At 36.6% G+C, this 26,547-nt stretch overlaps 1 protein-coding gene across 1 annotated transcript; it reads right to left on the reverse strand.

The window, feature by feature from the left end:
- Positions 1 to 4,640: 4,640 nt before the first annotated feature.
- On the reverse strand, positions 4,641 to 26,547 carry Trim77 (tripartite motif containing 77). Its single transcript, XM_013035819.1, has 8 exons — positions 26,429 to 26,547; positions 26,239 to 26,379; positions 12,951 to 13,353; positions 11,992 to 12,087; positions 9,480 to 9,710; positions 8,917 to 8,939; positions 6,193 to 6,293; positions 4,641 to 5,182 (listed from the first exon to the last, which is right to left on the reverse strand). The coding sequence occupies exons 1-8, from the start codon at positions 26,545 to 26,547 to the stop codon at positions 4,641 to 4,643; spliced, it is 1,656 nt and encodes a 551-aa protein (XP_012891273.1).

Here is a 26,547-nt window from a genome sequence, read left to right on the forward strand (position 1 = left end):
TGCACATACAGACAGTGCACGTGGCTGGAGTCTGGGCTTCTTTGCTGGCAAAGCAGAGAGCTGGCAAGTAGAAGCTGTGCCCACATTCTATGATGACTGGGTCAAGGAGGGTGATCATGGAGATGATGCAAGTCAGTTCTTCCTGGGAGGCTTGAGAGATGTTGGAATTCATCTTTCTAAAGACTGAATGCAAATTAGAATAGATTTCTCCCCCTGAAAAGCAAAAGCAGATGGTGACACAATAGCAATCTTTAGTATGAACAGTGTAGGGTTTATGTTGCATAAAATGGAAATAAAGAAGCACAGAGAATCTAGAGATAATGTAACTAAATGCTCACCACCTAATTGCATGTCATATTCTCTAACAGATGTGTTGATATATGATGTTCTTCTGATTAATCTCAGTAGAAGAATAATTTGAATCCTTTTACAATTTCAAGGGTGGATTCTAAGTGTATGTAATGCCAAAATATTCTCTTAGAAAAGGATGTCTGACCGAACTTTTACATTTAAATATCTTCCTTGCTTTCTGTTGCTGTTGTTGTTATTTAAATCACAGTCCAAATCTATGACACCAGTAAGTTTACTGGCTAAAATTTACATTCCAAAATTTGATACGAATCTGTTTTTAAGGTACACTAATCTATTGAACTTGTTTTTCTCTCTTTATTATCCATATTCTGTAATAAATAAATTGCAAATTAAAATTAATAGTTAAACTTTTAATTACTTAGCAGTACTATCAATGCCTTTCACATTGAAAAAATATAATTATTATGACTAACCCCAGAAAATAGTACTTTTGCTATGTATTTTGAAATGGCACTTGTGGCTCAAATCTGTATTCATTCATTCCTAGACATTCACAAAATTGAGAACTAGGGGATCTTGTTTTAAGGCTAGACTAAACCAAGAATTCTGGGAAATTCTTTCTCCATAATAACCAGCAAAAAGTGGGTAGAAGGTTAGAAGTGCAAATAAGTAAACATAATACAAAGGATCAAGGAGCTGAATTCAAAATTTGTTACCAGAAAAATGAAAGTTTTAAAAATAATTTGTTCTTGAAAACTGGATTGGTGGCCCACACTTATAAACTGCACTAGGCAGGAAATATAAGTAGCAGGATGAGCAGGATCACTTCCTAAACAGTGAGACCCTATCTGAAAAATAGCAAAAGCAAAATACGTGGGCATAGAGGTTAAATTATAGAGGACCTGCTTAGAAAATGTACCTGAATTTAGAAAGAAGAAAAAAGAAAGAAAAAGTTGTATCTTTCCTTATTTCAATACTAAATAGAGTGATATGTTGTTTTCCATCAGAAATTCATTCTGAGAAATCCTTTGTCATTGTTTTATTTCCTCATTGTGTGAATATCATAGCTTCTATTCACACTAAACTAGGTGTAGCAGGTCACTCTACAGGGCTCCTTGGTTCAGTGATAATACTTCAACAGGAGCTATAAAAGCTCTGAAACATAGCATGGTGCATATGTTCTACAACAAGCAATACATTTGTAATTACAGGTAGTACATTAAAAAATAACACTTTAAAATATAGTGGTAGTTAAATAAACCATTAATGTCACCAGATATGATCATTATGAATATAATGTTCTTATAAGTTAACTCAGTTGGTGAGGAACAGAGAAGCCACATTTTGAGAGATTGAAGGGGGTCTTTATTAGAGAGCTGGTGTTTGCAGATGAGCTCTTGTCTCAAGACTTGCAGCCTCAAACAAAACTTGAACTCAGCTTTAAAGACAAAAACCACATGCTTGAGGTGGAGACAAAGTCTTAACAAAATTGGTCCATTTTAGAAAGTAGAACAGATACAAGCAGAAATCTCTATGTTGGGAAGTAGCTCACGGGTCATCCTAAACCTACTGTATGAGGGGTCCACCTCGGATTTTTTCATTTAGGGAAATCTTAGGGGCTACTCAGAGGTGAGTGAATCAAACCATTTAGGGAGGTAATCAAAGATGAGCATTCTTGGTAGCAAAAGTTTACTCTCCAAAGGCTAAACAGCATCGCATCTACAATTCAATGAATGGTCTTTCTCATTTCTAGGCTTTTCAGCACTGAATGGAAAGCCCCTTCCACCCAGCAAGTCACCAGAATGGCTGAGAGAAGTTACTAAGACCCAGCCTCCCCACTTCAGTGCTTTATGACCCACCCTCCACTCTTCAGTGATTTACACATAACTGTCTTTTCTCCACTTTTACACAATTGGCAAGACACTAGGCCTCTGTTCATCAGCATTGCCATAAACTTATTAGGAAGAACTATGATTGGACAATGGCTATTGCTATCATTAAATGACAAGTTTTTCAGTTCCATTTAATCTTAGGAGAACATTATCATGTAAGAGGTCCTCTAATAACCAAAAGATCATCAATGCAGTGCATGACTACAGGTTTTCCTGTGTGTTTTGGTATGTGTTCTCTATGGCCAATTATTTCCTGACTTGTTTAAAACTTAATGCACAGAACTGTTGATTATATACTGCACTTTAAAGTCCATGTCTCAAGGTGTTCAATGGATTTTCTGTGCATATGGTAAAGAACATTACATCTGATCTGTATGTATGTGTACAACATTTATACACCATAGTGTCTATGTAACAACCATACAGAAACAAAAAATATGAATAAATTTTCAGTGGATTTTTAGGTGCTCCCCAAAATACATTACTACTAGAAGGTATCAAACTACTTTCTGAGTCCATGTACTGCCTAGGAAAAATTATGGAATGCATACATTACTGTACTAATGAAGCATCCATTTGACTCTAAAATATATAACGAGAAAACAACAGAGGTTGGAAGTGTGGCTTGGTTGGTAGAGGGCTAGCCAATGAGTGAAAATGTCAGGTACTGACATTTTCAGCTCCAGATCCAGACCTAATAAAAAAAGAAGAGATAAAAGAGAATGTAACAAAATAATAATCAAATAATATATTAAATATGAAGATGCACCTTGTAAAGAGTAAAATTCAGTTTCTAACAATATAAAGCAGATCATTTATTTGTTTTGGATTGGTAGGGTAACAAGAGCTCCCCCTTCTCTATATTGGATCTCACCTGAAAAATCTGTCAGTAATATCTGCTGTAGACGTAATGATATAAATTCACTTAATGATTCTAAGTGATCAGGGTTTCTCAGATGGGCAGAAACAACATTCATAAGTCTCCTCAGCAAGTCCCATGCTACTGCTCTGAGAAAGTACAAGCTTAGCTCCTTGTAAGTTTCTTTATATTGAGTCACTGGGAATCACATTTATCTCTTCAAAGAGATTATAGACTGGAGCATAACCTAGATGTTAATATGGATAAACTAAATATTGATTAGATTTCTACAAAAGAGTTGAAGGTAGTAGCTAAAACAAAGTTTAAAACTTCAAAATTTAATGTGTATTTTGGGTAAGAGTTCTGTCCAGCTATGCAAACTGTGTTTATGCGTTGTTTGAAATCAAATCATAAATTCATGTTTGTGTAATTCTAGACAGTTCACAAAGCAACTAACTCAATAAAGATCATTTTAGATAAAATAAACTTGTTTGTGAGGGTTTTTTGTTTGTTTGTTTTTTGGTGTTGGAGCTTGACCTCTTGGTGTGGGTGCTGTCCCTCAACTCTTCAGCTTAAGGCTAGCACTCTACCACTTGAGTCACAGCACCACTTCCAGTTTTGTAAGTGGTTTATTGGAAACAAGAGTCTCACAGACTCCCCTGCCCAGGCTTGCTTCGAACCATGATCCCCAGTTCTCAGTCTCCTGAGTAGCCAGCATTACAGGTGTGAGTCACCAGAGCCTGGCTTGATTAAAGAAACTTGTGAAGAAAATATTTTTCTTTTCAATTTTATTCTATCATTGATGTCACATAAACTACAAAGGAAGAGAATTAAGTACAGTATTTACTAATCAAACAAGTGCTTTTGTGATACAGAATTCCCAGCACCAAGAGAGGGTCTTGATGCATGGATGATCCTGGGTAGCCCATTCTTCCTGCTGCCTGTCTCAAGTAGAATTCAGAGCTGACATTTGCATTTCTTACACATGTCAAGCAGAATTCCTTACCTAAGGTGATATTGATCAACAGCTTCCTTTTATAAGCCTGTTCCATTAATTAAGTGAAACTCAGAACTGCCAGGGGATTCTGGTTAAGTCTGCAGTGCTAAGGTGATGCCTAATCCTTCAATTTCCCTTGAAGGAGAATTGAAAAGAAATACAAGTTTGCCTAGTTTAGACCTGAAAGTGAGTTTCACTCCTTCTCCTGTATAGAAATGTTTCAAAGTTATCTCTAGGGAAATGCTATTACAGAAATTATTGAACATTTTTCAAGTTTTTAATCTTGATATTTGAGCAATTACCACTTTGTAACATCTGTGTCTCTTCATATTTCAGTCCCAGTGATGGGGAACTTGCTGAACTACCACACAAGATATCCCTTTACCTCACCTGGCAAGGAAATCAGGTAAAACCACAACATCAAATTAAGATGCAACAGTAAGTATTCTAAGAGACCTTTTATTTAAAATTAAAGTCAATTTATAAATTTAACAATACACTAACATTAAAACAGTACACATTGTTACAGGAAACACAATCAAACTAAAACTAAGGAAGTTAAAAGCTCCAAAGCAGTCTTTTAGGCACTGGCATTCCCTTCCTTCACAGTCAGGTGAGAACTGACCTTAAGAACTGGGGCCAAAGCAAAGAAAGGCCTGAGAGGGGTGGAGAAGGGACAGGAGAGGAAACTAAAAATGGGGGAATTATTGGCCACATCAACAAAGTTTATCCTGCCAATCTCATAATCCAGGAACACTCCCACATGGCCTGGGGGCTTCTTTATGTACTGAGGTAAAAGTGGTGAAGAGGTAAACATTCGGATCCTCTTGTCCTGTTTCACACAGAAAAGTAGACAAATCCCCTCAGAGTCAATTCGCATGTCCTTTCTCATTGTCCAAGAATCATCACAAAATCCAACTGCCCAGTTCTCATGGTCCTTCACATCTACTTCCCAGTAATACCGGCCAGAAGCACAGGACTGATCTCCCCATGTGAGAAAACCCTCAGGTTCTGACTGAGTTTGGTTGACCTCAAGAAGACTGGGGCCAAAGATCCGACTTCTTAGTTCTTCAAGCAATGGCACAGGGTAAGTGGGTATTTTAGATTCCCAGGAAACAGTTACTGCAGGAATGATAAAAAATAATTTAGTTAAATAGTATTGAAAATTTCCAGTGATTATTAGCTTTGCACAGTGGCTAAGTACATTATGTTTCCACTAGAAAATTGAGTTGGGACAAGAAAGGAACTCTAACTACTGTTATTTATTGAAATAAATACATAATTACAGATATGAAGACATTTTATGCAGTCTCTTGGAACTGGTAAACAGCAGGGATATTTCTGTTCTGCTTCAACTCTGATAATGCATGTGGATTGTGGGATTACTAATAATTCTAAATTAGTAACAAAAGAAATGACCCACTCTGCTCAGAAAATCAATTATATTTGCTTACCTGAGCATATGATAATTTGACCATAAAAACACATAAGTGAAAGTTCAACTATATGAATTTTCATAGAGATTAAACAAGTCGTTTAAATAGGGATACAGCTGGACCCATTGCAACAATGAGAAGTACAAGTCGTTATGGCGAAAACGAACTTTACAACTTTGGTGGGGGGGCGGGGATGATTGGATAAGGGGGTAGGGGGAGGATGGGAAGGGATGGGAAGGGGAAACAAAGGAGGAGGCTACAATGCTTGATAAAAAATGTACTCATTATCTTGCCCATGTAATTGTAACCCCTCTGTACAGTATTTTCACAATAAAAAATTAAAATTAAAATAAATAAATTAAAAAATGTGTCCTGACTGAATACATTTGTTATAATGAAATGTTAAATGTAAACGAAGCTAAGCAAGCCAAAAAAAAAAAAAAAGAAATGAAGAAGCTCTCAATGATGGTTGAGAACTTGTGTGTGGGCTGGGATGTGAGTTAGGTGTGTGAATGTCATTGGTACATTTGGCTTTTAATAGCATGTAGGATAATTGCACATACTTTTGTTTTCTATAATGGCAAATTTGGTTATGAAATGTGTTAGCTAAGAATCAATGTTGAGCAACAGAGAAAGATGCTACTGGGAACATTACTGGTGAAGAATTAAGAACTCCTGAAATCAGCTGTCTGTTACCTTGGAATTGTTTGAGCATACGAATAAATCCAGTGATGGGCCAGGCATCAATTCGGGGATGCATAAGCAGAGGTATGTGCAGCATCAGCATAGACTCACTTCTGTAAAGGAGACTCAGACGTTTTGGAATTGCATTTTATGGTAAAGGTGATGTAGAGAGGGACTACAGTTGCATAAGTAATAATGTTACCCCAGCCTCTCAGTTCCTCTCTGTAGATGACAAAATCCTGTATTTATTTATTTATTTATTATTTATTTGGGGGGTCCGGTCACGGGGCCTGAACTCTCGGCCTGGGCGCTGTCTCTCAGCTCTTCAGCTCAAGGCTAGCGCTCTACCACTTGAGCCACAGCGCCACTTCCAGCTTTTTTCTTTTTGCATATGTGGTGCTGAGAAATAGAACCCAGGGCCTCATGCAAGCAAGGCAAGTGCTCTACCACTGAGCCACCTTCCCAGTCCCTGATCCTGTATTTAAAGAAACCCATAGATTCCTCTCTCAAGTTACTCAACCTGACCTGATACTTTGGAAAAGTAGCAGGGTATAAAATTAACCCCCCAAACCAAAAGCTTTTCTATATGTCAACAATGAGTAAAATGAGGCTGAAATCAGGAAAGCAAGTCCTTTTGTATAAGCCTCAACAACAGCAGCCAAAAAACAAAACAAAACAAATCTATTAAATGAACTAAAGATACAAAGGACCCCTATGATGAAAACTTCAAAAACCTGAAAAAGGAAATCAAAGCAGATGTAAAGAAGTAGAAAATCCTCCCATGTGGGAGGATTAAACCTCATGAAAATGGCAATACTAAAATTTATAACTGGTGAAAGGACAACTATAAAAGGAATGAATAGGAAGCTTAATTTTATTTATCCTATTATTAAACATTAATGATAATGGATAAAAGTCACATCATCAGTTATTACTTGTTCTTTTTCTATGGACATTTTCATTCTTACATCTATTTTGAAAAACCTGAGATTTACGTTTGAAATATGATAGGAGTTTGTTGAATTTGATTCTGCTAGAGAAATCTTATCTTGACCTAAGAAGACTACTTTGTGTTCCTTTCATGGATAACTTCCCTAGCTGGGTAAAACAAAGAAATTTGTGAACTCGCCAAAAAAAAAGAAAAGAAAGAAAAAGAAAAAAATGGCAATACTTCCTTAAGCTATCTACAAATTCAATGCAATACCCATCAAAATTCCAGCCCCAAACTTCATATGTAATGACAGAAAAGCCAGAATACCAAAAGCAACAGAATAAAATGAAAGTCTCAGACATGAACCCTCAGACCTATGACCACCTAACCTTCTATAAGGGAGCCAAAAACATATGATAGAAAAAACCTCTGTTCCACTTTTTAAATACATTGCTCACTCTTTGAGGATATTTCAAATTCTCCCTTTATGAATCTCCATAAACTAGAATGTGAAGCAAATGTGCATTTGTTTCATAAAAATCAAGTTTCCAACCCCATATCTAACCACTTTTTTTGGGGGGGGGGTCCAGTCGTGAGGCCTGAGCGCTGTCCCTCAGCTCTTCAGCTCAAGGCTAGTGCTCTACCACTTGAGCCACAGTGACACTTGCGGCTTTTTTCTTTTTGCTTATGTGGTGCTGAGGAATCGAACCCAGGGCGTCAGGCATGCAAGGCAAACTCTCTACCACTGAGCCAACTTCCCAGCCCCGATATCTAACCACTTTTATCTTAAACTTGAGTTCCAATAATCACCAAAAGGTCTGTTTTCCTCCCAATCCTGGGACTGAGGAATAATCTCAAACCAGGAGGAAATTTCAGAAGGGCTGGCTGAATTTTCTACTATTCTAGTCCCATTGAAATGTTTACTTTCTTTTTTTTTGGGGGGGGGGTCCGGTTGTGGGGCCTGAACTCGGGGCCTGGGTGCTGTCCCTCAGCTCTTCAGCTCAAGGCTAGCGCTCTACCACTTGAGCCACAGCACCGCTTCCGGCTTTTTTCTTTTTGCTTATGTGGTGCTGAGGAATCGAATCCAGGGCCTCAGGCATGCAAGGCACGCGCTCTACCACTGAGCCATCTTCCCAGCCCCTGAAATGTTTACTTTCTATAACCACACACCGAGGTTTGTGGAACTCCACTTTGGCTGGATTCCAGTTTTCTATGATACAGTTTCCCTAACTATAGCAGTCAGCCTTTCCATTTGGGGTTGGAAGTCTTCAAATCCTGAGTAGCTTTGTTTTTATCCTGGTACACTGTAGAATGATTTGAAACACTTAATGTTTTCCATGTACATAATGGAAAAAAATGACTTGAGATATCATTTTCATTATAGAGTTTGAACATTTATATCAGAATGGTAATAAAGTCCATTCAACAATCTCACCATCTTGCAAGTAATAACCTTGCCCAACTCTAACTTTAGAGGGAAAATAAAAACCCTTTCTTTATTTTTGAGGAAGATAGGTCAAACTATATTGAATTAACTATTGAAACAAGCAGATTAACTTAGTAAGACATGAGTGGTTAAGCATGCCCATACCAGAACTCATGAGGCTGAGGCAAATACATGCAGAGTTGGAGATTATTTTATTCTACATTTTATTCAAAAATGAATGAATGAATAACAAAATAAATATAGATAGAGAAATAGATGAAAATACTGATGTCAGATAGGTGGAGCAGAGATGTTCTTTACAACTGTCTTATAAATCACTGTAATATTTTTGAAATTTTGAAAGTAAAGATCAACTTACCTTTTAAACATGTTTTCGAAATTCTGTAAAGAGTAAAAAGAATATCAGTATTAATCACAAGTTTCAGAGTGTATGCATGATATTTTTCATTTCTTTCAGAATTGCTTCTCACTATATTGAACAAGTTATTCTCAAATGCTTGGGGTCAAGTGATTCTCATGATTCACCTTCCTGAGTAGTTAGTGCAACCGTGCCCAGCTGAGAAAAAAAGTATTAAGGACAGTGCATAGTAAGTATGTTGCAATTGCTAAAAAGCACATAAAAAAGGAAGAAGGAATATATTATCAATTTGAAATTTTTCAGAATTTTCAAATACCTTCAAAGCAAATACTCACCTGGAGTTTGTCAGTAAACAATTATTATTATTATTATTATTGTATTCACTACATGCTACTCCACGTTTCCACAAATATTTCTTAATTTATGTTTGTTTGCTCCAGGATAAGGAAATCTGACTTTCTCTTTTATAAGAACATAGGAAATCAATTTCCAAACAAAGAATGGAAGACATCAAGAATACTGTCTCAAAAATCACACTTTGGCTGTCATTCCCCATCTCTCACCTCTAGGAGCTCCAGGTCTGGTTTACGGCACAGTTCCTTCAGTGCATCAAACATTTCTCCCAGGGAAGTCTCTGTCAATAACATGCTGCCTTCATTATCTGAGAGTTTTTGAAAAGTATCTAGCTTTTCACACTCAAGTCTCTGTAAATAACTTTCCTTTTTCTTGTACCACCGATCACTCAGCCTCCAGTATTCATCGCTGATCAATTGGCTTCTCATGTTCACATAATCCTAAAGGCACAAGGTAAAATCAGATACATGAATTCAGGATGCTATCATCCACATTGTCTATACTTTTTTTATATGTTTCTTATTGTAAAAATACTGTACAGAGGGGTTACAGTTACATGTTACAGTTACAGTTCCCCTACCATCCCTTCTCTCCCCACTATGTTTTCAACATAGTGTCTTTTACGTCTCATTGTTACAATGGGTCAACCTGTATCCTTATTTCAGCATTTTGTTATTTCCTTTATGCTCTATCCTGTGATGTTTACCATAGGCTATGTTCATTAAACAGTGAACATTAGGGACACATTCTTTCCTTCTTTCTTTTTGGTGTTACATTCACATTTATTTAGTGCACTATAGTTTATTCAGAACAATGCTTTTGACTAGTTTCCCTGATATACCAACATTTTAAAAAATCAGAAAAACATTATCAGTTATTTCCAGTTTCATATGGAAACTCATGACTAATTTAATTTGTCTTCCTCACATGCAAACATCCTACTTACAGGCATGTTCTTCTATTTCTGGAAATAAAAACAAACAATAAATCTTATAGTAATATAGAAGTCTTCTAAAATCTGTGTCTCCAGATCCATGAAGTGCATGTCTATATTTCCTGACCCCTAGGAGAACACCAGAATCTTTTCTAGGTGGCACAGTCTATTTCTTACCTGACTTTGACAATGTTGACAAGGACAGTTTCAACAGTAACCCTAGTTAACCCAATAGTGATAACTAGAGTCATTCTCTAAACCTTTAGTACTAATTCATGTTTCTTGATTACTTCTCCAATCTTCTTTCAAGTTTTAAACATTCATTTTTTTAGTGTTACTGCTTTGAAAGAACCATTGACCCAGTTTTTCGCTTGGCTTATATGCCATTATTTGGCCTTAGAAAACCTTGTGTTAAAAATAGGTACTTCCCAACATTGCTTTTTATAAAAGTCATTCAATGATAGCCTTATATCAAATTATTTACTAAGGAAAGCTTAGAATGACAATCTTTATCTCACTAAGAACTAGCTTTGGGTTACATTTTAAATTTCCCTTATTATTACCTGTTATAAAACTCTCATATACTTGTTTTTACTAAACACTTACTCCTGCTTTAATTTGAATAACTCAGTTTACCACCTTCTCATCCCAGACTGAGCCATTAACTCAGCAAATTCATATGGTATTTATGTGAATTTAATCTCCTCTAGACTATTCAATGGGTTTTCTATTTTAGTTCTGAGATACATTAATAGCTTGAGAAATATCATTGTCCATGTCTAATCCTCCTCATAAATGTTAACCCCATTCACCAATTGCCTACAGCATATTTTGTATTAGACACCTTACAGGAACTGAAAATATAACTCATCTACAACTAAATTTAGTATATTTCCTTCCTCAAACACCTTAACTAGTTCCATTGTATTTCTCTGCAGTCCTTGCATTTATTTCTAATTCAAAGAATATGTCTCATTCTTGCATTTACCCTTTTCAACACTGCACATAAAACCCATCACTATTTCATGATATTTTTCATAGCAAGTCTATTTTGAATTTTTTCACTTCAACTGATTTGTAATCAGTTTATGTTTTGTATTTCCTTTAAAACTATAGGATTCTCTTTATTTTCTCAGCTTTGATTTTATTATTCAATTTTGTCTCCAACCTAGAGAATGAGGAGATTTTTTACATCACTCCAACACTAGTGTCCATTAGATATTTGTGAAATAATGTATGTTAACATCTAGAGCCTCAATTTTTCTTGCTCTTATTACATTTCCAACTCCCCTTATCACTGCCTTCTCAGGTTTATAATTTAATTCACATCATTAGTGCATATCCTCCAGAGAGTGTTTGTTTAGTTATAGCAGTCCTTAAATCTCCATAGAATTACTCAACAAGTAGACTCAGGAAATATCCATTCAAGTTTTGCTCAGCATTAAGTGATTTTTAACTTAGGAAAAAATCACTTAGAAATTTATTTCATTGCCTTTGTGTGTAAGTCTGTGTTTATCTATAAACTAATTGTGGTCCAGGTTTGGTTGAGGAATCGTCAGGCTTGTTGATAATTGATGGTATTAAAGAAGAAATGGAAATACCCATGTGGATATTTTGAATAACAAATAACATAAAGACTTGTGTTTCTCAGTCTACAGTGTCCCTTTTCTCAGCATTGCCTGCTCAAAAAAGCCATAGAGAATATTAATCTAGTCTAAGTTTTTTTTTTTTCTGTAAGAGTACCAAGTTTCCAAGCTGGTGTTCAGGAAGAAGAGTCTCTTACTTACTAGCCATGTTTGATTTATGTTTTTTTGTTCATCCAGATTTCTCTGGTTTTCTTCTTTCTTTTTCCATAGAAAATTCATTTGCATCAGAAGCTTCTTCTATCAAAGAAAGTTAAATATGAACAAAAGAGAAATTGAGATGAAAATTGAGATATCATGATGGACATGACAGCAATATTAGATAAATGAGCATTTAAGGTACAGTAATCACTATATCTTTTTTTTTAATTTTTTTTGGGGGGGTCCGGTAGTGGGGCCTGAACTCTGGGCCTGGGCACTGTCCCTCAGCTCTTCAGCTGAAGGCTAGTGCTCTACCACTTGAGCCACAGCGCCACTTCCGGCTTTTTTCTTTTTGCTTATGTGGTGCTGAGGAATCGAACCCAGGGCCTTGAGCATGCAAGGCAAGCACGCTACCACTGAGCCACCTTCCCAGCCCAATCACTATATCTTTACTAGAAAGATTAACTTTAGATTTTCAGAGACTTAATAAACATAAAATTAAAATGTTATTCGTGCGAAAGATGTTAAACAATAGTGGAAAATGTAATCTTGTGCCTCCAGCCAATCTTTTTAAGTGAATTCTTAGTATCAAGTGATCTAAGTATTTTTCAAGTAGTAGGTGTGAACCAGTGATCCTAATAGACTTCACTAGATTACATATTTGCAATTATGAATACAATATCCCATGTCACCAAAAATCACCAGTTTATTGGCCTTAATCTTTTACTTGATTATCACATTCTCTCCACCATTAATATCATCATTACCATTCACACAAAGTAGGAGACTTCTAAAGGCAAAAATATAAGTTCTATGGGTTGGGAATGCTCTTCAATAATTTATTCTAGTGATTGCCACACAGTGTTCCATGTACTGCAAAAATATATAACGATTTTATTTGCTTTTTTTCATGATCTCAGTGAATCACCCACTATCAAATTTCTCTCCCAGCCATTGCTTACCCTGTATCTCTCTGCAGTCCAATCAACAGAACAGTCACCGTGAGCCCTATGGTCCTCAGTCCTACAGCACTTGGAGCAGATCTGGTCTTTGATAACCTCACAGTAGAAATTCTTAGTTTGCCTATGCTCATTACACATCTCTTCTTCAGAGTTAGATAACATGAAGGCTAAGGTCCTTCGGGCCATAAATACCTTTGTGCTCAAAACTATGTCAGTTTTCAAGTCTGTTTGATATGACTTTTTGCATTCAGGACAGAGAAAAGGATGTTGGGCCTTCTCCCTGGAGAGGTAGAGACAAGGCCTGCAAAATGTGTGCTTACAACCTAGAGTGACTGGGTCCATCAAATAGTTTAGGCAAAGCAAACAAATGAGTTCTTTGGAGAAGACATTCAAAATTAGGTTTCTGCCAAGAGAAAAAAGATATAAATATTATTTCACAGCAGGCTTTATAAAAAAAACATTTCCACACCCCACAATATCCTCTTCTTATGAATATACTAGTTATGAGAACAAGAAGACAGGTTGTGTTGCATATGACAGAAGGAGGCCCGATGAGAACTCATCCAGATCTTTAGATATTGGTTTGTCGAATGGAACCTCCAATTCTGGTTCCAGTTCCCAATACTTTTCCAATTTTGTTCATTTTTATCCTCCACCATTAGTATAAAGAAAATATAAAATTCTAACCCCCTCTTCAGGCACAGAAGAATACATTCTTCTTCGTAAATAATTCATACTTAAGCTTTTTTTTCCTGCATACTTATACTCCCAGGACTGAGCAAATTTTAGCCAGCAGGGTCATGACTTCAAGGCCACCAGGATTCTACAACCTCTAGCACAATAACAGCCAAAGAACAATAACAATTGTTACTACTTTCTTTAAAAGATTGATTAATGTAACTGCAACCCCCATGTTAATCATATTTACAGTAAAGATGTAAAAATACATAAAAATAAAAGATTGATTATATTTGCCAATGACTCTTTTGTATAATTTGTCACTAAAGTGAGATTATTAGGAATCTATGGAAGGTTGGTATATGTGGAAAATATTGCAAATTATAAGGCAGTAATACTAATTTACCTTCCCCTGGGCATAATTTCAGTCTGTTCCTTCCAATGCCATTTTCTTAGTACAAAGTACATGAGATTTAAGGAATATGCTGAGACTGAGAGAGAAATTCAGAACATCTTCTTGGATAATGTCACTGAAAAATGTCTTAATCATTAAGAGCTGACAACAGTTCTAAAAAGATCAAACTAGACTCTGTTATTTAACTTGAATGCAAAATCTAGAAATATACAATTACTAAAGAAAAATCAAGAAAGAAATATTTATTTCTAAAAATAAAGAAAGAAATCCCAGGTTACACTTCAAAATATTGGTAAATAATTCCTTTTTAAAATAAGCCCCAAAAGGCACAGGGAAGAAAAAAATCATAGAGTCTGGCTTGTGGTGAACAGCTCAGTTCCAGCTATTGAGAGCTATTACAAGCGAACCAGGAATCCAATTTAGTAAGACCTTATCTCAAAATAATAAATCTGATACTTCAGGTGTAGTCCCTACTATTTAAAGAAAAAGGTGAAATAATGGGAAAAAGCTAATGAGGTTATTTTGATGAATAACTTTTGCATGAGAAAAGCTGTGTAGGACCATGCTGAAGCACAGAGTATCTGCAAACTATTGCCCTGACAAGGAATTAGTATGTCAGGAAATGAAAATTCCAGAAAAAATTTAATTTTATAAAATAATTGAGAAATAATGTAAATGAGTAGTTTTAAAATATAAAAAGTTCTATAAGAATATGAAAAAATACCATCATTTCTAATTTGGAAAATGCTATTTAAAATAACTTTCACAAATCACTTCAAACCGATAGGAATGGGCATATACAAGGATGCACAGAAAGGAGGTTTTTCACTACTGTTTGAATGTACTTACATATCCATTTTAGCAAGCAGTATTGAATTTTTTTCTACAAAGTAATACTATAAATGTAGATTCCATTTGATCCATTCCATTTGAATGTCCATCCAGAGTACATTAGTCTGTAGATAAAGAAAGGTATAAATGATTATCATTTTGACTTACAATAGACAAGACAGAGGATCAAGGCAGGTGTTCATCATTGAATGAATAAGTTAAAGTTCGTGTGTGTGTGTGTGTGTGTGTGTGTGTGTGTGTGTGTGTGTAGTCAGAATGACATATCATTCAGCAAAAAAAAAAATCTGTGACTTCCTGTTTGTTACTTGCAATAACCTAAATGGAACTGGAAAACTTTAAATTTCATGAAACAAGCCAGGTATAGAAATATAAACACCACATATTTTCAATCCTTTGTAAAAACTAAAAAAAACTAAATTCAAATGAAATTGGTTTCTTAACTAACAATTGAACACTGTCACTAGAGTTTAGAATGATTAAAGGAGGAAAAAGAAAATAATGTTGATTATAATTCTCATAAAATTTATCTTTCTTTGACAATTTTTCCTTAAAATTCAATAGGTTCTATCCTAGAACTTTTGCATTTTATTTTGTAATACTACACAGAAAAATATATAAACATCACTGATGGAAATTTATTATTAATTCCAAAGCTACATGTGGATACTGCCTTTACAATAGAATTCAAAACTCACTGCCACCCCACACATCTTTGAAGGAGGGCAAGCATTACTGGCTCACTTCTAAGGAATAGCACAGGAAATGGCAAAGCAGTCATTTTAGAATAGCAAAGCACAGCCTTATCCCTATGATGAAGTTGAAGATCAAGATCAATAAGGCCTGTTGATGTCATAATCTTCTCATATGAGAGGAATGATTGCATCATCTCTGTGGTATTCTTTCCAAAATATATGACCCACATTCTCATGTCTATCAAAATGACAAAATAATAAAAATAATCAAATACAAAAACCTAAGGAAAATCTGAGTTTTCAGGGATCAGAAGAGAATTTAGAGAAAAAAAATTCTCTATATCACATGAAATTGGGTTTAGAAACAGGACAAAACAGAGATTTCTATGAAAACCAAATGAAATACAGGTTTAATTTATAGTTTGAATCCAGCCTCCTAGTTCAGGTAAGTATGAATATTACAGTGGGAAAATACCATGAGTGGTTGGTATAGGTTGAATTATTTTCTCAGGAGACAGTGCTCATTATTATGGTCAGACACACATTATATAATATTCATAGAATGGTCTCTTGGCAGAGTATGAAGAATTCATTTTTTTAAACCTGCGGTTCAGAAACCCATGATCCAGCCATCCTTTAGACTATGAGAATGTATAGCCTAGTAGGAGGGGGAACCTGTGGCCCTACCTTGAGATTTACAGCTATTTCATATTCACTGTTCATGGACTTTCCACACTCATAAAGAAATGTCAGGTTCATTCCTATGAACACCCATTATTAGCCATGGTAGAAGATTTTGATGGTTGCTAAGGGTTATGACATCTCTTAGCTAAAATCTTCTGGTGTTACTGAGATTGTCTATAAAAGGTATCAGACATGTCCATGGCACAGATCACTGAGCCTGTGCCCATGTTCTTCTCTACTTAGGCCATCTACTGAGCCTTGTTGCCTTCTTCATTCCATATGAAATCCAAATCAATTAGTCCTCTCTGCTTCTACTATGTTCCAGGGCCCTGTCCTTGATCTTCATTTTGATAACATAAGAAAACTGAGTATCTGTATATTCCATTTTAAGAACTGGTTTGGTCCATTCTCATCTTAGCCAGCAGAATCCTAAAGGAAAGGAGGTAACAAGTGAGGTTCCTTTAAGTGTTCCTTCCTCCCCAGTGAAATGACCCCACTTTAAGGAAGGACCATCTGTTCTGCTCTGACTAATCCAACAAGGATAGGAGACATTCTAACAGCACAATAGACAACTTCATGGAAATAAACAGTGTAGAAAACAAACACTTGAGAAGAAGGGAAAAAGAAAAGTGTTATTGATGAGAAATTTAGTCAAAAGTTCAAAGAAGGCAATGATGGAGCAGCAAAGGTTTAGAATAAACCAGGAACAGAATAATCTTTTCTCATGGTCATTGAGTATGTTAGTTATCCAAGACTAATACTCCTACAAGTGGGTGCAATGCCATAGATACATGGGATACTGAAAAAATTAAATATTCAAAAATCCCAGTGTTTCAAAATTCCTCTAGATGGCCTACATTTTAAGGAACCAGTGTAAATTTTCTGCTGTTCACCTTTACCCAAAGGGAGAACAGACTTACAGTTAGCCTAAGCTACCTGGGCTCCCTTCTCCAAAACTCTGCGCAGTAACCTTGTGTACTTACGGTGTCTCAGTTCCATAGTTTACAAAGTAGTACCTTAGTCAGAGAAGTGAAGGCATACATGTGTGTTTATATTTAACAAATTGATTCATATAATGGTAGATGCTGGGAAGGAAGGAAGGAAGGGAGGAAGGGAGGGAGGGAAAAGATGGAAATACTCTGGATGAGTACCTTTGCCAAGAAATATTTTTTATGCTATTTGTCACATTACTAAAAACACAGAAAGGTGAGCAGGGGACTACACTAATGAGAAGGGTGAAGAAATTAACTTGAAAGACAAGAGATTTAGGAATGAAAAAAATAGAGTTAGAGTTCAATTTTTCCCAGACAAGTGCCAATATCCAAAATATACTTAGAACTCAAAACTTAAACCACTCCACCCTGCAAGAAAACCGGCAAAATATCTAGTATATGTCTGAGTCAAGCAGAAAAGGCCAGATAAGGTGATGTTAGGGAAATGAACCCTAAGATATGTATTCAAATGTTTTTTTTCATGTGATTGTTTCTAACACATTTATAAGATTATTTCTTTGTTGCTTTGTATGTCCCTCCCCCACAGCATAACCCCTGCTTTCACTGTATTTGATGTTGGTATAATTTGTGGAGGGGAAGGGGGAAAACAAATCACTTAAATAGGGATACAGGTGGACCCATTGCAACAATGAGATGTACAAGTCGTTATGTCGAAAACGAACTTTACAACTTTGGTGCGGGGAGGGGGGACTGAGTGGGGGGCAGGGGGAGGATGGGACGGGATGGGAAGAGGAAACAAAGGAGGAGGCTACAATGCTTGATAGGAAATGTATTCATTATCTTGCCCATGTAATTGTAACCCCTCTGAACAATATTTTCACAATAAAAAAAACCTGCAAAGAGCAACAACCCAATTAATAAATGGACAAATGACTTAAAAGAGATACTTCTCAGAAGTAAACATAGCCAATAAATATATGAAGGAATCTTCGGTCTCTGGGCATAAATGAAATGCAAATCCAAACAACATTGTGATTCCACTCCATTTAGAATGGCAATTATCAAGAACACAAATAATAGCAGATGCTGGCAAGGATGTGGCCCAAAGTAGCTCTATTACACTGTTGCAGGGAATGTAAGCTTGTTCCATCACTCTGGAAAGCAGAGTGGAGGTTACTCAGAAAAATAACCATAGAATGACATTATGACCCAGCACTCAATTTCATTTATCCAACAGAGTATACAAAAGGATACACTAAACCTACCAGCACAACCATGTTTATTTCAGCCTAGGAAGTAGACATTCTTAAGATTGATGGTAGGTAAAAAAAATGAGTAGTGAAAACAGCCTCTTTCCCACACAGTAAAAGCGTCTTTGGAGGGTCAGGTGTTTACTGTGCAACATCTTTGTTTTTCAGCCCTTCAGATCAAGAAAGAAGACAAAGGCTATATGTCCCAGGGCACAGGCAGTAAGAGGTTTGGGACATTGCTGACCTCACCTGAAAGCCCCAAGATGCATTATAACATAAATGGCTTTGCTAAGTAACAAAAATAAATACATATATACATTACCTAAAAATTAAGAAAAGCATGAAAGAAGTGGGGTGGGAGCAGTGGGTGAGAATGTTAAAAAGGGGTGACACTGATTAAGAGGCACTACTGTATTTATACACTGAAGACACTTTTGTGCAGCTACTTAAAGAACACAAAAATTAAAAAAAAGATTGAAAAGGGACCTAAACTTGAGGTATCAATGGTTCAAATGCTCTTAAACACTTTTAAATTTGTAATCAGAGCACCCTTAAAAAGGTGCCACACTTCATTTCTGTCCATGAAGTCAGTTCTAGCTGATATCTACCGTCAGTTCTTACTTTCCTTTCCTTCTTTGGAAGAGATGATTGTTTTAGTTTTGTAATTATGTGTGTGTGTGGTATTTCCTTAATTAAAACTGAAGTGCTATCATTTCCAAAAAAAAAAAAAAAAGGTGCCACACTGGATCCAGTCTGATAGAACAAGTCATGTCATTTTGTACTCAGGATTTCAATACATGCACTGTGACAACAACCCTGGAAACCAGAAATATTTCATGCAGCTCACAAAGATTACCAGAAAGACTCAGCACATGAGAAGTCTCAGTTAAGGGCTTAAAAGCAAAAGTTGGGCTTTGTGAAGTAAAACCTTTTTCTTGCAATTCCTAATTTGCAGAGTTTGGGAGAACACTGAGACTATCAGAAACCCCCAAAGCCTATCCACTACTTCTTCTTGATGCTCACAAACCTTCTTGTATGTTTAGGAAGAGTTTCCCAGTGTTATAGTGGAAATCAGTTACACTTTAAGTGAGGTGAGTCTTCATGTTCCCCAGATTCTTAGTGGGACAGGCAAAGAGGTTTTTATTTGAAGTTGAGTAATGACTCTCAGTTTGCTAAGGATAGAAACATGAGCTCCATGTCTTCCCCTCCACTTTTTGGCCAGTCAGCTGCTCATGTCAGAATTCAACTTGCCAGTTGTTCAGAGTAAGTGCTGTCTGCATCATGGCTTTGAGTACAATGGTTTGTATCGTGGTCACCATTCTGGGTCTGGTAACTAGCACCCCACTCTTACATCCATCTGCCGTCCTCTCCTCTGCTTGATGTGGATAACATCATGTGTATTTAGCAAGGGCTTTCCTGGGATTCTTATGTCCCAATACTACCCGCATTTTCTCCAAAACATGCATTTAAGACAGCTCCTGAAATAAAGAACCCTAGGTTGTATCATCTTTCCACTACTACAATTTGTGCATCTGGTACATTTACCCAAAGTACTATTTTTAAAGTTCAATTTAAGCCAGTCAGTGGTGACTCATGCCTTAATCCTCCATTTGATATTAGCCCAGGTTAAAAAGACTCCATTTCTAAATTAAAAAAAACAACAACTAAACTTGGTCTGGAGGGTAGCTTAAGTGGCAAAATGTCAGACTAACAATCAAGCCAAGCAAGAGCAAGATCCTGAGTTCAATTTCTGGTACCAGAAACAAAAGTTCAATCTAGACAAAGGACTGAAACATCAAAGTGGAAAGTTCACTACAGAATGAGGAAAACACTTTAATATGAGCACCTAACAGGAAGCTGTTATATATAACAGACTCAAGAATCACAAAAGTCAAAAGTAAGTCAAAGATTCAAACAAAAGGCGGTACATCTAAACAGAACTTAAGTAGTTTGCAAAGGGGATTGAAATCAACACATCAGTTTGTGAATACAAAGCGTCTTGATCATTGTCACTCCTTTTATCATTCTCTCCCATCTCTCCCAAGCCCACCCAACTCCTCAATTTACCTGGTTCCATTTTCCAATATGTACATTGAATATTGTGACTGCATTAGCCCATATTTCCTCTTTCTATTGACCTGCCACCCTTAAGCCATACCTCCCCCTCTCACTGACACAAAACAATGCTTCAACTTCCTGGTTTTCATTTTGTTAAACTGTAAGTTAATTGTTCAATAGAGTTACACTAAGGAAAATTTTCCTTGCATAAATCATACATTATTTAATAAAACAAAAACCAAAATTTAAAAGAATACCAAAAATAATAGCAAATGTTAACAAAATATTTCCTCTCATATTTCCATTTCATATTTTACAACATATATGCAAGCAGCAAAATGCATGTGCATAACTGCACTGGCAGTGTACAGCTACACAACCAACATACTGTTTTATAGAGAAAATCACAAAACAGCTTGTATTAATGGAAGAGAAGCCCAGAATCCACTAAGGTGAGTTGAATGGGGTCTCCTGGTGCTAAAGTGTTAACTAGTCCCATTCTCTCGTTTGTGGCTTTGGTAAATAACAACTGTTACCATCCAGGTGACCACATGTAGGAGTTTTCCCTACAAATATATAGGAACTTTACTCCTACCTCATCTCAAACTCTGACCTAGAAAGTGGGTTCAAGGTTTTATTAAAAGTTCTGGTAAAAGCACAGGGAAACAAAAATTGATCTTGCCCAATGGGCAGAGATTCTATGTAAGGATGCATTTTCCATACCTTCCAAAGTGGTCTTCTTCTGGAGCAACCTTCCTAATCCTCTGCCTCCACTGATGCTGATCCTTTGTCTCCCCCCCAACTCCAGGCCCATCCACATCCAGGAAGGGGAGGAGATGGGAAAAGCTGAGAAAGCTTTGTGAACCAGCTGTGCTTTTTCTCTTCTAAAAAGGTATCAATCTCAGGTGAATTTCAAGTCTGCAAGATCACCTGGTACTTTTCTGAGGCTTACCTGCAGAGCTTTGACAACAGAGGGATAGGTTTCAAAAATAGGAGTCTCAATTCAGTGAGTATGAGGTTTGAAGTTCAAACAAATCCTGAGACTTCGAATGGAGCTGGTCCTTTGACCATATCGTGAACTTTATTTCTATAAAAGTTCATGGAATATTATACTGTTAGGTTTCCTGTGAATGGGCAAATTGTTAAAGACCTACAAGAAACCATGATTATAGATAGAAGCCCAGGATGTTCTGCTGAAGCTTCTTAAGATTGAAGGTAGGGCCGGGCGCTGGTGGCTCACGCCTGTAATCCTAGCTACTCAGGAGGCTGAGATCTGAGGATCGCGGTTCAAAGCCAGCCCGGGCAGGAGAGACCGTGAGACTCCTATCTCCAATAAACCACCAGAAAACCGGAAGTGGTGCTGTAGCTCAAGTGGTAGAGCGCTCGCCTTGAGCTGAAGAGCTGAGGGACAGCGCCCAGGCCTAGAGTTCAAGCCCCACAACCGACAAAAAAAAAAAAAAAGATTGAAGGTAGGGAGAAAAAAATGTGTGGGGAATACTGCTTCTCTTTTCCACAGAGTTAAGGTGTCTCTATAGGGCTTCAGAGTGTCTACTTGTGCACTATCTTTGGTTTTCAGCCCTTAAGACCAGGGAACAAGACAGAGGCTGTGTGTCCCAGGACCCAGGAAGCAACAGGTTTGGGACACTGCTAACTTCACCTGAAAACCACAACCAGCAAATTATTAGAGATGTATCTTACTGCCAGGGTTCCTTAATTATATTTCTCAGAAGTTAAAAATATCAAAATGATTTTTTGTTCATACTTAGGGATCATGTACCTTTTTGCTTTTATTGATCAATGAGCATCCAGATATTCCAGGGAGAACAAGACAATAGGAAAAGCAAAAATGTGAATCTTCCAGGTGCTTTTATTTAGCCAGTCATTGAAAGGATTTGCAAATTGTATAACCTTCTACTCTTCTACTTCATGAAATAAAATAAATCAAAAAGGAAAGATGATATCTGCACCCAGTGTTGACTGCACCACCATCTTTAATAGACAGCAGATGCATTGAACATATGATGTTGGATAGAATAATGTAATGTGGTAGATATGAATGCATAAAATAATATCCAACATAATAAAATTGTGTCACTTGTAAACTCATGTAGAAGCCTGGAGAGCATTGTATTGACTGAAACAAGCTAGGTACAGAAACCTTATATCATATTATTTTTACTCTGATGTAGAACATAAGCATCAACCCTGCAGGCATGGTGGCACACATCTTTAATCCCAGCTAATGGATGTACAAGGATCTGGTCTTTGCCAGGTTATGAACAACTCCAAAACTAAGTCTGTAGAAAAATTCAAATAAAACTAAAGTAGTATGAAGCATAATTCAAGTGGATACCCTGAATTCAATCCCATGTTTCCTAAATGGATAAATAAAGGGATAAAAATACACAGGAAAACAAAGAACCAAACAAAATGTTTATCTTTGAGAAGGGGAGATTCGAGTATTTGATCCTGGGAAAGAGAGGTTGGTTGTTACATGCAAAAACACCATTATAAGAGTATATTCTCATGTATTATATAGGGTGATTTCAGTTAACAAGAAAGGACTAGGTGATTCAAAAGGGTTAGAAGAAAAGATTTCAGTTGTTCCCAACAGGAAAGGTTAATTGATGTGATTGATATGATCATTTCCCTGATTGGACATTAAGCATTATATATATATATATATATACATAATACTCATATCTAACCAATATTTTATATATACACATATGTATAATTACATATCAATTAAAAACAAAATTGTTGCTGACATGTACTATGTGCATAGGTTGCATTTCTGTGTGGGTTAACCATGTATAGAAATTCTCTTCTGATTCCTCCCTCATCGATCCACTGTGATGCTACATGTGACATTGAAACATTAGGAGTCACGTGAATTAAAGCATGCAGGAAATATAAGCTGCATGCAGATCTATACAATGCAGTTAGACACTTGGGCATTGGCCCTGGGTCCCCACTTCTGGTGTGGAGGAAAGACTGTTCCAATAAATTCATTTCTATTTTATTGACTTCTAAACAATCAAATGTAGAGGTCCCTTTGTGCCCTAATTATGTTATTCTAAAATATGCTTACATATGTTCAATATAAGGACACTTGAAAGAATGAAATAATATTGTAATATAATCCTCAGTATTGTGAATTTACATTGTTTTATCTTTGAAATTACTGGTCATCAGTCTAGCTGACATTAGATGTTGTGCCTTTCACAGGTGGTGTCATCCTTTTCTACTTTGTCCTAAAAACTGGGCTTTGCAGGAAACTTCTAATATGCCCCAGCCACATAGGTGAAAATCTAGATATGTTCCTTATCTTGCATAGAGATAGTAATTAATTATATTCTAGAATGTTCAGCATTTTAAAATTACTTATATATTATTGTTGGGAAAAATATACCTGTTGCAATTATCAACAACTATAGAGATATTTCAATGCACCATTCCTTAGTTAAACCTTGAAAATTTCCATGATTTAAGGAATGTCTCCACTTTATTTAAATAGGTGGCTCCTATATTCTGTATTTTCTAGATTCAAAAGTAAGTTCCACTGCACATTTTCAAGGTAAAATTGTCTGTAGAAATGCTTTCAGATACTGAAACTTTTGAAGTTTCAGTCTTGCTATCCAAGACTATCACTGTGAAAGACCTGTATGTCCATAGTGTGTATTAGTTAAGGATGGGATCTTTTCTGTCAAACCAAAGTGCCTCCATCTTGCAGTCACCATTGTATATTGATATTTCCCATTATTAATATTCCTGGATATTTTGTGTTTTGACTTCAATTTTTATTGTCATCTTTGGATGACCAGTCATGTTAGGAATATGAATCTTGTGCCAAAGGAGTTAAAGAATAAACTGTAACCACCAGGTGTGCTATTTGTGACCTGCCAGCATATTAGAAATATAAATGTTTGTCAGTGGAGTTAAAAGAATAAACTGTAACTACCAGATGTGATGATGCTGGTGACCAGCCTGAGGGATGAGTCTTTGTCAATGATGCTAATAAGAATGAGATGCCCTTGAATGCCTCTCCACAGACTTAATCTCCTTCAATTGTAACTGTCAGCCACCCCCTACCCCATGCTCCCATCCAGCCATGATGAGAAAAGTACAAGTTGTTGATAAGAATTAAAGAATAGCCCCCCCAATTTCTAACTTCGTATTTCCCCATCACATTGGTAAACGTGTACTTAGCATGGGAACCTAACTCCTTGGGAAAATTTAGGGGATTTGTCCTCTCCGATGTGTCTGCCTCACTCTAGGAAGCATAATGGCATCATTGCCTTGATGTAATCTAGTATATCTTTCATAGATAGATAGATACATAGATAGATAGATAGATAGATATACATATAGTATATCTATATATACATATAGTATATCTTTATATATAGTATATATACTATATATACATATAGTATATCTTTCATATATATATATATATATATATATATATATACTCTTTTCTGACACTGGATGACTAGTGTATGTTTCCAACATGTGGGAGATGTTTCTGGATACTCACTGTATAGGAGAAGGAAGGGAATCCTGCTACCTACTTCAGCAGCCCTGGGGTGATCTAGCATCAGAGACTTCCTGGATCAGCAAATAAGTCCAGACTCCTGGAGACCTTACCAATGGTAAAACATCTCTAGAGACATATATTGTGAAGACTGCAAAAGTCTATGAATAGTCCAGTGCAAATAACATCACTGGGGTGGTAAGGGTTTTGGAGGTGGTATGGTGTATGAATGAGACTGATAAGGTGGCACAGGAAAATGCTTATCCTTGATTTGCAAGACCGTGTCATCCTCTTGTGGCTGAAAGCAGCGTTGCATCCTACTTGAATCTAACTAAGGCCTAATGGCCTGCCAAATTTTCTAGGAGGTGTTTAAACAACTAAGATACGTGTACAGATGGGCTCTGTGAGAGAGAGTTGAACAAATCTCCCCAGAAAAGAGGAAGTCTCTATTTAAAAAAGAGACAGAGGAAACTTTTCATTCCCTAGTTGCTAAGTTAAAATCAAAATGAGAAATAAGGAAAAATGGGAGAAAACCAGCAGGCTAGGGGTCAAGGTAGAATACCATTGAAAGGTCTCATAGGCTGACAATACCCAAACAGCCAATAAAGAAAAGCAATTGATTGAATATTGTTGCTTTATTGTGACACAAGGACTACTTCTGGAGTCAGTTCTATTTGGGCAAAATTTGGATCAGAGGAAGATTAGGTTTACTAGTTACTGAGGAGTGAAGTTGTGGAGGTGAGAGGGAAGGGATGGGAGGGGAAAACAAAGGAGGAGGCAACAATGTTTGATAAGAAATGTACTCATTACCTTACTCATGTAACTGTAACCCCTCTGTACAGTATTTTCACAATAAAAAACTTATTTAAAAAGAATTTGAAAATAATAATAATAATAATGTCACTCGGGAAGAAATAGATTATGCCCTTTGTTGCAGGCAGAGTTTAGGCAGAGTTTGTAGTTCTACTTCCCCCTTGACAAGATAGAGGAAAAACCAAGAGACAAAGACCTTTGAGTTGAACCCATTTTCTCTCCTTCCTCCTTCTGTAACTCTGTCATTTCCCCTGCATCTTAGGAGCCAGACTTGGTTTTTCCATCAACCCTTCTCCTGCTTCCCCTATAACTCTATAGCTAACCATAAATCTAACTCTAAATTAAACTCTAACTCTAAATTAAACTTCACATGAGCACTATTGTAAAAACTGACATCAAGCTTTGAAAAATCAATATCAGTAGCATCATCACCATCTTCATCTTTATCTTCATCATCATCAGTATCTTGTAGTGTACAAGGCGGTCTCAATTCCCTGACAAGTGATGAATGCTGTACAAAGATTCTTGGTCAGGCAGCCATACCGACTGCAGAGGCAGTGGGTTGGATTTCCGTGACCACAATTATACAAGTAACCTGCAACCTCAAGGGCCAGCCACGAGGCACCCGGAGTAATCAAGTTCTCAGGGGTGGCACCCTTCAT

The sequence above is a fragment of the Dipodomys ordii genome, unplaced genomic scaffold (assembly GCF_000151885.1).
Source record: "Dipodomys ordii isolate 6190 unplaced genomic scaffold, Dord_2.0 Scaffold222, whole genome shotgun sequence".
In the NCBI taxonomy this organism is placed as follows: Eukaryota; Metazoa; Chordata; class Mammalia; order Rodentia; family Heteromyidae; genus Dipodomys; species Dipodomys ordii.

Excerpts from the sequence above, each read along its gene's own strand:
- Trim77 (XM_013035819.1), bottom strand. The coding sequence starts at position 26,547 with ATGAAGGGTGCCACCCCTGAGAACTTGATTACTCCGGGTGCCTCGTGG. Across the intron at positions 26,380-26,428 it reads ACCCACTGCCTCTGCAGTCG|GGAATTGAGACCGCCTTGTA; the intron begins GTATGGCTGCCT and ends ATCACTTGTCAG. Across the intron at positions 6,294-8,916 it reads TTCGAAAACATGTTTAAAAG|AAGTGAGTCTATGCTGATGC; the intron begins GTAAGTTGATCT and ends TCTCCTTTACAG.